Source organism: Dreissena polymorpha, chromosome 4, assembly GCF_020536995.1.
Source record: "Dreissena polymorpha isolate Duluth1 chromosome 4, UMN_Dpol_1.0, whole genome shotgun sequence".
In the NCBI taxonomy this organism is placed as follows: Eukaryota; Metazoa; Mollusca; class Bivalvia; order Myida; family Dreissenidae; genus Dreissena; species Dreissena polymorpha.
Genome location: NC_068358.1, coordinates 5,804,888 through 5,818,325, shown reverse-complemented (window position 1 = coordinate 5,818,325; position 13,438 = coordinate 5,804,888). Strand labels below are relative to the sequence as shown.

General features: G+C 36.6%; 1 protein-coding gene across 11 annotated transcripts in view; it reads left to right on the top strand.

The window, feature by feature from the left end:
- The window catches only part of LOC127880012 (coiled-coil domain-containing protein 112-like), a 175,059-nt gene that overhangs the window by 28,916 nt on the left and 132,705 nt on the right, over positions 1 to 13,438 (top strand). For 8 of the 11 annotated variants that reach the window (XR_008049380.1, XR_008049383.1, XR_008049381.1 and 5 more), the window contains exons 2-5: positions 4,392 to 4,513; positions 5,581 to 5,702; positions 10,444 to 10,533; positions 11,333 to 11,408. Coding sequence is in view for 5 of the 11 variants with exons in the window: in XM_052427211.1 (XP_052283171.1) it covers positions 4,392 to 4,513; positions 5,581 to 5,702; positions 10,444 to 10,533; positions 11,333 to 11,408 (410 nt within the window). In the remaining 6 variants the exon portion in view is untranslated. The remainder of the gene's footprint in view (positions 1 to 4,391; positions 4,514 to 5,580; positions 5,703 to 10,443; positions 10,534 to 11,332; positions 11,409 to 13,438) is intronic. The other 3 variants (XM_052427213.1, XM_052427212.1, XM_052427214.1) reach the window with 3 other exon arrangements.

The following is a 13,438-nucleotide window of genomic DNA, read 5'->3' as shown; positions in this document are numbered from 1 at the left end:
TGTCAGATCTACTGAGTTCAGAGGAACATTTTCACAGAATGACACAAATGAAAACATGTTCAATTCTTTGACATAAATTACAAAAATAAAATAATAATACATTTACACATGATTGTGAAAAGCACTAATTACAAAGACACATCATGAAAATACATCTGCATGAATAACTCATAATGAAACACATAAAAAAATATTAAACAGTTTAAAGTGCATCTACCAAAGAACTGAATAATTATAACAGTGGATCACCTATAAAGATAAAATGCATAATTAATAATACATGTATTAGCCCTGACGACCTAGGGGAAAATGTATTTTTAATTAAATAGTTTAATAAAAATAATGTTTCAAGTTGTGTAGGACTAACAGTTTTTTCTTTAATTCTCTCCCCTTAGGCCTTAGTGTAAACATATGCTCTTAAATTTCAATTTTAAATTCAAGAAAGAAAATGCATATTATTATCCCCCGCCATAGGCGGAGGGATATTGTTTTGGCGTTGTCTGTCCTTACGTCCGTCTTTCCGTCCTTCTTTCTGTCTGTCCGTCCCGCACATTTGTGTCCGGAGACATATCTTGGAAGTGATTTGGCGGATTTCATTGAAACTTGCTATGAGTATATATATGGATAAGAGGATGATGCACGCCAAATGGCATTATACACCATCAGTTAATAACGGAGTTATGGCCCTTTGTATCTTGAAAAAATGCTTTTTTGAGTGTCAAATATACACTTTTTGTCCAGAAGCATATTGGCGGGGGATATCAATTCAACGAATTTGCTTGTTACAAACTTGATTTTTCCAAAATAAGGACATACATTTTCCAATGGAAAGTTTCCATACCAACTTTTTTAGGGGGGGGGGGGGAAATTGTAACATTGATTTCTCACCCTTTCCAGCTGAATCTTAGACATATATTATTGTAAGAATGGTTGTCTAAATTTCATAGTATCTTTAAAATCATATATTTCCTTTATATACACTTAAGGATTGATTTTGATTGCTGATGCATATTGGGAAGGTGCTTATATGCATTTGATCAGTTTGCTTGTAACATTATAATGCCCGATAATAATGGCTGTCCCTTATCTCCTATACACTTAAACAGATATTTAAGAAACTTTGCTTAAACATTTGTCTTGTTGTCTATATCAAATGTTTAGGTAATTAAGACAATGTAAAGAAAATCATGATCAGTCACATCCAGTCACGCTGCGTGAAAGTCACATTTTAAGAAAGAAAGTTTTACCCTCCATTTTTGTGTCCTCTCAAACAGTCCCATATCTTGTAATGACACTTGACTTAAATGTTAAGGTAATTGAGAAAATTTTCAAACTAAAACGTCGAAGGTTTGAGGCTCCATATAACACTGAAAGGTCGACAGTTTGAGCCTCTATCAGGGCTCCCCCTGGCTCAAAAATTTCTGTTGCCAACATTTTCGCCAAATAGATTTTTTTGTAGCCAAATTTTAGAAACTGTAGTCAAAGTTTTAGCCAAGCATTTTGGACTGCCTGTTGCAAGTCTAGAAGTAGACAAGAGACTTATATTTGCTTTTATACGTTTCTGCATGTATACTATTAGAGCACTTGCTTTGGTATTATTATTATTATTATACCGAATTTATATAGCGCCCTTTTCATGCAAGAGTGCACGTTCAAAGGCGCTTTACATTAGAACATTTGACGTATCGTAGATACGAATACTTTTTGCAACACTTTTTCAAAAGAAATCGATCAAAACTACTCAATTATAATATAAAACTACTCTATTATACTATAAGTACTACGTAAAAACATGAACAGTAACCCTAGATTAGAAAGATCAACAAGACACTATAAAACTACCCTATGTGTATAGCTATAAGACAATTAATGAAACAATAAAATCTTAAACTTAAACAATAAGTACTACGTAAAACATAAAAAAAAAACAAAAAAAAAAACAAAAAAACATGCACAGTAACCATAGATTTGAAAGATTGGCAATGGTATGCGTACAATGTAGCACAACTTTATATTTATTTACATTGGAAAATTTAATTTAAAATTAATAGTTTAATACTAATGCAAACAACTCAAGACAATATTAGTCTTTTTATTAATTCACTATACGATTTTACTCACTCTACGAATTTCGGGAAACGTAGCCCGCGGCACTGAAGATGCGAATGGTGGATAATCAGTCAGGCGTGGAAAACACCATGTTATTAATCGGTCAAAAAATTCTGAGGTTTTGGGATGTTTGCTTGGTTTTGTTATAGCTAACACACTAATTTGTTCCTACCATGTACTACTCCACGATAAAATTGTGACCAGATACCGGTTGTAATCCACGTGGAGATTTTGCAATTAGATGCAGTATTACGTTACTACGTAAAGCATTTTACCAAATTATGATGGAACTAATTACAAACAAGTCAACTGTTAATGTTTTTATGAATTCTTAAATGTGTTTATAATTCGCTTACTGCTTTTACTCAAATTGTTTTAAATTGGCAGCAGTCTTCAAACAGATTTAATTGTTTATTTAAGCCGATAAGATGTACAGTTACACCATTGTTTTGTTTTCTCGCCAGACACTTTTCTTTGTCTCGATGTCCGGTTCTGACCGGTGTTGATGCAGACCGCTTTCCAGTTTTCTGGTCAATAACACGGTGATGAATTGCATCACAGTCTATGGTTTAAAGAGTTTAAAGTCTGGGATGGCGCTTGACAAGAATAAAATTGTTAGGCGAAAATTTTCGCCAAATGATTTTTTTATTCGCCGAAATTTCTAAATATTAGCCATTGGCGAATTTGGCGAGCGACAGCGGAAGCCCTGTCTCTTTAACACTAAAAGGTCAAAAGTTTGAGCCTCCATTTCACACTTAAAGGCAGGGCTTTTTTTCTTCTTTGAGAATGGCCGCTTTTCACAAATTTGGGAAATTTGCAACTAAAATTTTCACAATTTCAATAAGTCGGCGACTCAAAATTTCACAATTTTAGAAAGTTTGCAACTCATTTTTTCACAATTTTGAACAGTTTGTGACTCATTTTTTCACAAAATGGGGGGGGGGGCAAGGCGCTTAAGAAAACCAGGAAAAAAAGCTCTAAAAGGTCAAAATTTTGAGCCTCCATTTAATACTGAAAGGTCAAAATTTTGAGCCTCCATTTTCTTTTTTTAATGTTTTTGAGAATGAGACAATGATTCTTGCTGAAAGTCAAGGTCACACTAAAATGTCAAAAGTTTAATCCTCCATTCTTAAATATCATATCTCCTATATCCTTTAAAGAGTTTTCATGAATTGCAGGCCCAAGTTGAAGGTCACACTGCAAGGATACATATATTAGCCCTGAATTCCATTTAATTTGTGTGGCTTCTCCATATACCCATTCTCTTGTAACTTTGCTTAAATGGTTTTCTCATTGAGACTACAGGGATTTAATTTGCTAAAAATTAACGCCGATTTTCGGCTGCTTTCCAATCACAAAAATCAAAGTTTTTTTCCAAAAAGCTGACCAAAATTTCCCCCAAAAAGCTGAATTAATTTGTTTTTTTTTTTTTGTTTTTTTTTAAGAAAGAAGTCTCTTATGACTTATGATTTCTTAACTCTAGATCTCAACTTTTTATTTAAACATCCTGCAAATATATAACTTTAATTAAGTCCTTTTTGTTGATAAATAATTCCCAAAATTTGCCATGTTTATCAATTAAAACGATCCCAACTTGACCAGACTCCTTTTCCCAAAATTGCTAGAAAAACCCCTGAACATGCACTTAAGAACAATTTTAATTCTGTTACTTATAATGATATTTTTAATGCTTACTTTTTCCCAATTTATTGGTTTATCGTGCTTCCCAATTTATTGCTATTTTTCCCTATTTCATGGTTTATGGCGCTCATTTTCCCAATTCAAATGGCACAGGCTGAAACAAATAAAAGCAAAAAAAAATCACTGGACTGCCATACATGTATGTGTTACCATGGGGATTGGTGATGGGGGCAGATAATCAATAAAGTTCAGGGTCTCTTTGACAAAGCTAGATCTTGTAATAATTAAAGTTTATATGGTATGTAATTTTAAATATATAATATTATATGGTATATAAATATTTATATGGTATATCATTTTAAAACAATAAAACGAGTCAGGATGGTTTGTACCCCAAGATAACTGAATTTGCCCAAAATTTAGCACATTCTGTTTTTAAGATTATTGTCCATTAAATCATTTGGGAACAGGTCCTTTTAAGTTAGAATGCTGATACATATTTAAGTGTGTAAACCAAAATATAGTGCAAACTATAAAGAAATATAAAAACACAATGATTTCACATAATAATATTAATAATGATAATAATACTAATAATAGTGCTAACATTTTCAAGTTATAAATTTGGGAAAATTTTAAAGGATGAAGAAAAAGAAAAGGCAAAGGATGATGAAAAAGCAAAAGCGATTGCCGCTTGGAAGAACAAGAATGAAGCAGCAAAGAAGGGAGAGATTCTCAGAGAAATACAGAAACTGAAAGTCCAGTAAGGCCAGGGCTGAATTATTTAATCATTCAATATGGTGTAGTATCTTTTTTGATGTGTTGTAAGTTTGGGTTGTGTTTCTTTTTAATGTTAAGCAACATGACTTTTTGTAAGTGAATGTGTTAAGTTTGCTCATGTATGAAAGCAATATTGTATATCATACAGCGAATAATGCTGCAAAATGGGTTAGTCTTAAATAAAAATACATTTAGATATATATTTTTTTAAAGAGGCTTTGATACCTTAACCAGGATCCTTTTATGCTTTATCGTCCAGTCTATTATTCTGCTTAATTATCCCCCGCCATAGGCGTAGGGATATTGTTTTGGCATTGTCGGTCTGTCCATCCGTCTTTCCGTCTTGCCGGAGCCATATCTTGGAAGTGCTTTGGCAGATTTCATTGAAACTTGGTATGAGTATATATATGGATAAGAGGATGATGCACCCCAAATGGCATTTTACACCATCTGTTAATAACGGAGTTATGGCCCTTTGTATCTTGAAAAATGCTTTTGTGTGTGTCAGGAGCCATATCTTGGAAGTTCTCTGGCAGATTTCATTGAAACTAGGTATGAGTATATATATGGATAAGAGGATGATGCACGCCTAATGGCATTGTAAACCATTTGTTAACGGAGTCATGGCCCTTTGTATCTTGAAAAAATGCTCTTTTTTTGTGTTTCCGGAGCCATATCTTGGAAGTGGTTTGGCGGATTTCATTGAAACTTGGTATGAGTATATATATGGATAAGAGGATGATGCACGCCTAATGGTATTGTACACCATCTGTTAATAATGGAGTTATGGCCCTTTGTATCTTAAAAAAATGCTTTTTTGAGAGTCAGATATAACACTTTTGTGTTCAGAAGCATATTGGCGGGGGATATCAATTCAACAAATTTGCTTGGTTTTTTTTTTTAAAGACTGCACAGGCTAATCTTTGATGACACTACGCATATGTATAAAGCCCTGTTTTCCCATAGGTTGGCTCAAATATAATGCCACCTGAAATCATTGCCATTAATTTTGCTCATGTCGGGAATATGCATGGATGCATGTGTTGTCAGGATTCAGGCGATGGAGCGAGAGAAGTGTACCCACCTGTACAGCAAGAGGAGTGACTTCAGAGATGAGTTCAGTCAGATTGAGGAATTAGAGGACAAACAGAACAATGAGAGAAAGACTGAACGTAAGGCACTTGTTTATGCTGGTGTACTGGTGTTGTCATGACAAAACCATTTGAGCGGGCCTCACTCTTGGGTTCCATGCATGTGCGGAATGTGTCATTCCATACTGCACATGCTAATCAGGGACAACACTGTCTGACTAAAATTGATTTTTGTTAAGTAATACTTTGATTTAAATAAAAAATACCAAACAGCGGTAAATGTCTCACCTGAATAATTTTGCAGACTGCACAGGCTAATCTGGGACAACACTTGACGCTCATGCATCAAACCCTGTTTTCCAAAAGCCAGGCTCAATTATTTTTTATTTTAAAATGGAAAAAATATCTGTTGGTTTGGAGTTTGTTTTGTGTTCTTTAATATCAAGGGCATATTGCTTTTTGTTGTTTTGAGTGCTTACAGATGTTTAGAGTTTTACCACATGGGGAGGCATTTTAAGCTCGACTATTATATATGAAATATATATAGTGGAGCTATCCTACTCACCCCGGCGTTGGCGTTTCTGTTTCGTTAGCGTAAGCGTGCAAATGTTAAAGTTTTCGTACTACCCCAAATATTTTGATTGTCCCTTGACATATTGCTTTCATATTTTGCATACTTGTTTACCAACATGACCCCAACCTATAAACAAGAGCAGACAACTCTATCAAGCATTTTGTCATAATTATTGCCCCTTTTATAGTTAGTATATGTATATTATTGATAAATCTATGTTAAAGTTTGCGTACTCCCCAAATATTTCCTATATCCTTTGACATAATGCTTTTATATGTTGCATACTTGTTGACCAACATGACCTTAACCTATAAACAAGAGCAGACCACTGTATAAAGCATTTTGACATAATTATGGCCCCTTTTACACTTAGATAATTGAACATTTTGCTTAAATTGCCATAACTTCTTTATTTATGATCACATTTTATTATTACTTTGACAAAACAACACTTACCTGAATACCACAATGGATTCCACCCAAACAATACATAACTTCTTTATTTGTGATCACATTTTATTATTACTTTGACAAAACAACACTTACCTGAATACCACAATGGATTCCACCCAAACAATACCCCACGCCCCTACCCAGAATCCCTCCCCCCACCCCAACCTGCCCCCCCCCCAAAAAAAATAAATATATATATTCTTTTAAACATCATCTAATAAATTACCACACCACACATTATACCCCCCTCTCACCCCCCTACCCCCGCCCCCCCCCCCATTTTTTTTTTCATTTTTTTTACTTTTGAAATATCGTCTAATAAATGACCACGCCCCACATTATACCCCCCTCTCACCCCCCTACTCCCCCCCCCCCCCCTCAATTTTTTTTTCCTTTTTTTGTTTTTGAAATTTCGTCTAATAAATGACCACACCCCACACTATACCCCCTCTCAACCCTCCCCCCCCCCCCAATTTTTATTTTTCCTTTTTTTATTTTTGAAAGATCGTCTAATAAATTATTGAATATGAACAATTTCCCCATGATGACTTATGTTATACTGTCAAGCACTAGAATAGTCGAGCGCTCTGTCCTCTGACAGCTCTTGTTAGATCACTGGTCAAATTGTTAGGATTTTGTTAAAGATCTTCTGCTTTACTTGATAATGTCATCTCTGTGTGTACATTTGATAACAAACTGTCATATGAAAGTTTATTTTCATGCAATTTATTTTGGCAGTACATGTACATGCCATTAATATAACTTGATCCCATTCAGTCTAGTTTGTAATCAGTCTTAAGTGTTATGTGACAGATGTGTAAATATTGTGAGCTCATATGTGTTAAAAATGACTGATGATCAATGATGTTCATTTCCTCATAAGGCTTTTGCTGTTTTTAAACATTTTAAAACAGTTTAACCAAGTTTAGCAAAGAGCATTTTCCCATCAGTCATCAACAAGTATTCTGCATAAATTATAGTGTACATTCACAGAGGGGGTAATCATGTGAAAATCAAGATTGTGACAAACGTGCCAAAAGAGGTATTTTTCACCATTTTATTCCCTTTATTACTTTTGTATAATTTTTAAATGCTGCTCACTTATCAAATTTAGGTTGTTGGTGAAGCAAATTAGCCACGTTCAGTGAAAACAAGGGCTTAATGCTTGTTATTTAAGTATAATCCCAGATGAGCCGGTGTTATACACACAGGGTTATATGGGACAAAACTTTCTGCCTAGACTTGATTTTCATTCAGAAGAGAATCTTTTGTACAGAAAATTCCATCAAAGTGGAAAGTATTCACACATGCTAATCAGGAACCATACTTTCTGCTTTTATGAAGTTTTTAGCTCACCTGATTGCTCAGGTGAGCTTTTTGTGACCGGTCTTTGTCCGTCGTCTGTCCGTCCGTCCACATTTGTTCGTAAACACTCTAGAGGCCACATTTATTGTCCGATCTTCATGAAACTTGGTCAGAAGCTTCGTCCCAATAAAATCTCGGTCGAGTTCGAAACTGGGTTGTGCCGGGTCAAAAACTAGGTCACTAGGTAAAAAAAAAGAAAAAAACTTGTAAACACTGTAGAAGACACATTTCATGCCCAATCTTCATGTAAATTTGTCAAAATGTTTGTCTTAATGATATGTTGGTTGAGTTCAAAAGTGGTTCCGGTCTGTTGAAAAACATGGCCGCCAGTGGGCGGGGCAGTTTTCCTAATTTGGCTCTAGAGAAACCTTGTAAACACTCTAGAAGTCACAATTTTTGCCCAATCATCATGAAAGTTGGTCAAAACATTGGTTTTATTGATTTCTCTGACGAGTTCGAAAATGGTCCAGATCGGTGAAAAAACATGGCCGCCAGTGGGTGGGGCATTTTTCTCCATATGTATAAAGTGAAAACATGTAAACACTCTAGAAGTCACATTTTTGGCCCAATTTTCATGAAATTTGGTCAGAACATTTGTTTCCTTGATATGAGAGTTGAGTTCGAAAATGGTTCCGGTCCGTTGAAAAACATGGTTGCCAGGGGGACGAGCAGTTTTCCTTATATTTATATAGTAAAAAGGCTTGTAAACAATCATGAATTAAGGTCATGTAACATGCGAGACAACTCTTCTAAATATTGCATTTAAGTTTACAGTAGTTACTCCCCTTTGACTATTAATGTTTTCATAATAATACAGTGTATTTTCTAGAGGGCACATTTCTTTTCCAATCTTCAAGAAACTTGGTCAGAAGCTTTGTCCCAATGATCTCGGTCGAGTTCGAAACTGGGTCCTTTTGGTTCAAAAACTAGGTCACTAGGTCAAAAAAAAAAAGAAAAAACTTGTAAACACTGAAGAAGTCACATTTCATGTCCAATCTTCATGTAACTTTGTCAAAATGTTTGTCTAAATGATATGTTGGTTGAGTTCAAAAGTGGTTCCGGTCCGTTGAAAAACATGGACGCCAGTGGGCGGGGCAGTTTTCCTTATTTGGCTATAGAGAAGCCTTGTAAACACTCTAGAAGTCACAATTTTTGCCCAATCACCATGAAAGTTGGTCAAAACATTGGTTTTATTGATTTCTCGGACGAGTTCTAAAATGGTCCAGATCGGTGAAAAACCATGGCCGCCAGTGGGCGGGGCATTTTTCTATATATGTATATAGTGAAAACATGTGAACACTCTAGAAGTCACATTTTTTGCCAAATGTTCATGAAATTTGGTCAGAACATTTGTTTCTTTGATATGGGAGTTGAGTTCGAAAATGGTTCCGGTCAGTTGAATAACATGGCTGCCGGGGGGGGGGGGAGTTTTCTTATATTTATACATAGTAAAAAAAGCTTGTGAACACTCTAGAAGTCACTTTTTTACCCAATCATCATGAAACTTGGTGAAAAGATTGGTTTTATATATATCTCAAATGATTTTGCAAATGGTCCCGATCGGTAAACAAACATGGCTGCCAGAGGGGTGGGGTAGTTTTCCTTATGTGACTCGGGAGAAATCTTGTGATCGAACACTATAGAAGTCACATTATTTGCCTAATCATCTTGAAACTTAGTCAATACATTGGTTTTATTGATTTCTGCGACAAGTTGGAAAATGGCTCAGATCGGTGAAACACACTTTTAAGCTCACCTGATTGCTCAGGTGAGGTTTAAGGATTGGTCTTTGTCCGCGGTCCGCCCGTCCACATTTGGTTTGTAAACACTCTAGCATTCACATTTCTCAAGCATTCTTTATCAAAGTTGCTGAAAGATCTGTCAAGTGATAATGAGCAAAATCACATAATTAATGTCATAATTATTGCCCTTAGATTGTCCATATTGTCATTATATTATACAAAATCCTTGTAAACACTCTAGAGGTCAAAATTTTGTTTCAGGTTTTATGAAGCTTGGTCATAATATTTATTTTTGTAAGCAAAGTTTGATGTTTGGTAAGGGGGGTCAACTCAAAATATAGGTCACCAGGTCAAATCTTACAAAAACACTCCATACGCCAGAGTTTTGGTTCAATAATGATGAAACTTGACCAGGATGTTTGTCTGGACAATATCTAGGGTTTACGTTTGGTAAAGATTGAATGAACCAACTCCTCTCAGGTGAGCGAACTAGGGCCTCTTGGCTCTCTTGTTTGTTAAAAGGAAGATTCTTCAAAAGAAAATCCAGCTTTGGTAGAAAGGGTTTTCTTGTATTACCCTGTGTGAACTGCACAGGCTCATCTGGGGCGACACCTTACTTACATGCATTAAGCCCCGTTTTCAAAGAACAAGGCCAATATGGACTCTGTTATTTGTTACTCCTTTTTAGAAGTGAAGCTGAAGCAGCAACTGGAGAAGATCAGTCACATGGTGAAACGCTTCCACAAGGAGCTGAGAGACGTGAAACCAACACCTGAGTGTATGTACTCGTATGACAAATATGTTAAATGAGCCTCATTCTGGGAAAACTGGGCTTAATGCATGTGCATAGAATGTTGTCCTAGATTAGCCGCCTCAACTGGATTTTGTTTTAAGAAGAGACTTCCTTTGAATATTTTTTTTATTAAAGCAGAAAGGGTTGTCCCTGATAAACCTGTGTAGCCTGCACAGGCTAATTTTGGACAACTTTTTATGCACATGCATCAAGCCCCTTTTTTTCCAGAGTTGGGTTCCATTATTGTTTTATGCTCATTGGAACAAAAAACCCAGGGCTTATTGAGACACTTGTGTCTTTTTCTCTGGATAGAACCAGTGCATTACGAGAAAATATTGAGAACACCTCCAAAGATGTGATGAAACCCGGGACTTTTTGATCACTGCAAACCTTATCCATTATGTTACTCCAATCTGATTACTTATCTAGTAATGAACAGTAATTTTGAATGAGGGACGTGAAACTAAGGCCTGAGTTTTAAATGCCTTAAATTGAGACATGCTGAAGTGAGGTATACTGATATTAAATCATTATTACCTTACTTTTGTAAAGTTGTTGTGTTTATAAGAAAAGTAGTAGTACATACAATGTTCTCCAACATATACATGTATTTTCATAATACAATTTTTCTGTGAAGCTCAACATATAAAAAGGTGATAAAAATAATCAATCTTGATTGTATATGATACATGTATACTTGTGTTCTCTAAATATCATGTTCTTCATAATTAGTAAGTGTTAACATTTTCCTTTGCCATGGACTAAAGTTTAAGCTATGTTTCAGTTGTTGAGAGATTGAAAATGATCATGGAAGAGATTGAAGGGACCATCAATGCTTTTAAAGAACAGCAGAGAAAGCAGTATGTAGCAGTTTTAGATATAAGACAGACTCTGGGACAACAGGGCTTGATTCTTGTGCATTAAGTGTAGTCAAATATTATCTTATGCAAAATTTCATATAATTGAAGTGTCGTCCCAGATTAGCCTATGCAGCCTGCACAGGCTAATCTGGGACGACACTTTAGGCACATGAATTAGGTCCCAGTGTCCAAGAGCGCAGCTCATATGACTATGATCTGTGCTACATGTAGTGCACCACCAAGGTGATCTTTGGGGGTTGGGGGTCAGCTATCATCAATGTAGTGCACCAGCAAGGTGATCTTTGGGGGTTGGGGGTCAGCCATCATCAATGTAGTGCACCAGCAAGGTGATCTATGGGGGTTGGGGGTCAGCCATGATCTGTGCTACATGTAGTGTGCCAGCAAGGTGATCTATGGGGGTTGGGGGTCAGCTATCATCAATGTAGTGCACCAGCAAGGTGATCTATGGGGGTTGGGGGTCAGCCATCATCAATGTAGCGCACCAGCAAGGTGATCTATGGGGGTTGGGGGTCAGCCATGATCTGTGCTACATGTAGTGTGCCAGCAAGGTGATCTTTGGGGGTTGGGGGTCAGCCATGATCAATGTAGTGCACCAGCAAGGTGATCTTGGGGGTTGGGGGTCAGCTATCATCAATGTAGTGCACCACCAAGGTGATCTTTGGGGGTTGGGGGTCAGCTATCTCAATGTAGTGCACCAGCAAGGTGATCTATGGGGGTTGGGGGTCAGCCATCATCAATGTAGTGCACCAGCAAGGTGATCTATGGGGGTTGGGGGTCAGCCATGATCTGTGCTACATGTAGTGCACCAGCAAGGTGATCTATGGGGGTTGGGGGTCAGCCATCATCAATGTAGTGCACCAGCAAGGTGATCTATGGGGGTTGGGGGTCAGCCATGATCTGTGCTACATGTAGTGTGCCAGCAAGGTGATCTATTGGGGGTTGGGGGTCAGCCATCATCAATGTAGTGCACCAGCAAGGTGATCTATGGGGGTTGGGGGTCAGCCATCATCAATGTAGTGGGCCAGCAAGGTGATCTATGGGGGTTGGGGGTCAGCCATCATCAATGTAGTGCACCAGCAAGGTGATCTATGGGGGTTGGGGGTCAGCCATCATTAAGTCTGTACGATTATACATCTATGTCTTAAATCCAGCAAGATTTGCTTGTTCTCTGAAACAAGCTGAATTTCAATCAGACTTGACAGGAATCATGGTTTTGACTTAAATCATGTTATTCCACGGAATACCTTTGAAAATAAAGGAATATAAAAAGAAGATCAATGGAGCTCAGTATTGTATTTGAAAATTATTTTGCAAAAAAATGTTACATTTAGGTGACTAATTCTTTAAAGATTTTTGATTGTGATAGAAATGATAGCTGAAAGTTTCTTTGAGCAGTTGTCCTTTTATTGCTATATAGAATGAAAGAGGGGATTTCAAAATATTTCCACAGAAATGTTCCTTGTTTGAATATCTTTTTGATACAAGTATTTTAATTTGTAAACTGTGATCATGTGTTTTAAGCTATTTTCCACTACAATGTATTCAGATAAATGTCTATTTTTCCACTGCTATATATTTACCTAAATGCCTACTTTACATTGCTATGTTGTCAGTCACATGCCCATTTTCCACTGCTATGTATTCAACTACATGCCCACTTTCCACTGCTATGTATCCAGCCACATGCCTATTTCCACTGCTATGTATCCAGTCACATGTCTATTTCCACTGCAATGTATCCAGCCACATGCCTATTTCAACTGCTATGTATCCAGCCATATGCCTATTTCCACTGCTATGTATCCAGCCATATGCCCTTTTTCCACTGCTATGTATCCAGCCATATGCCCTTTTTTCACTGCTGTGTATTCAGCCTGATGTCTTTTTCCAGTTCAGTTATAGGGATAGGGATAAATGTTTAAACGCCTGTGACCTGGGAACTAGTAGATTTTGCCCAGGCCACTGAATAGAAAAAGTGTAAGATCCACTTTCTTTTTGGGCAACATGCT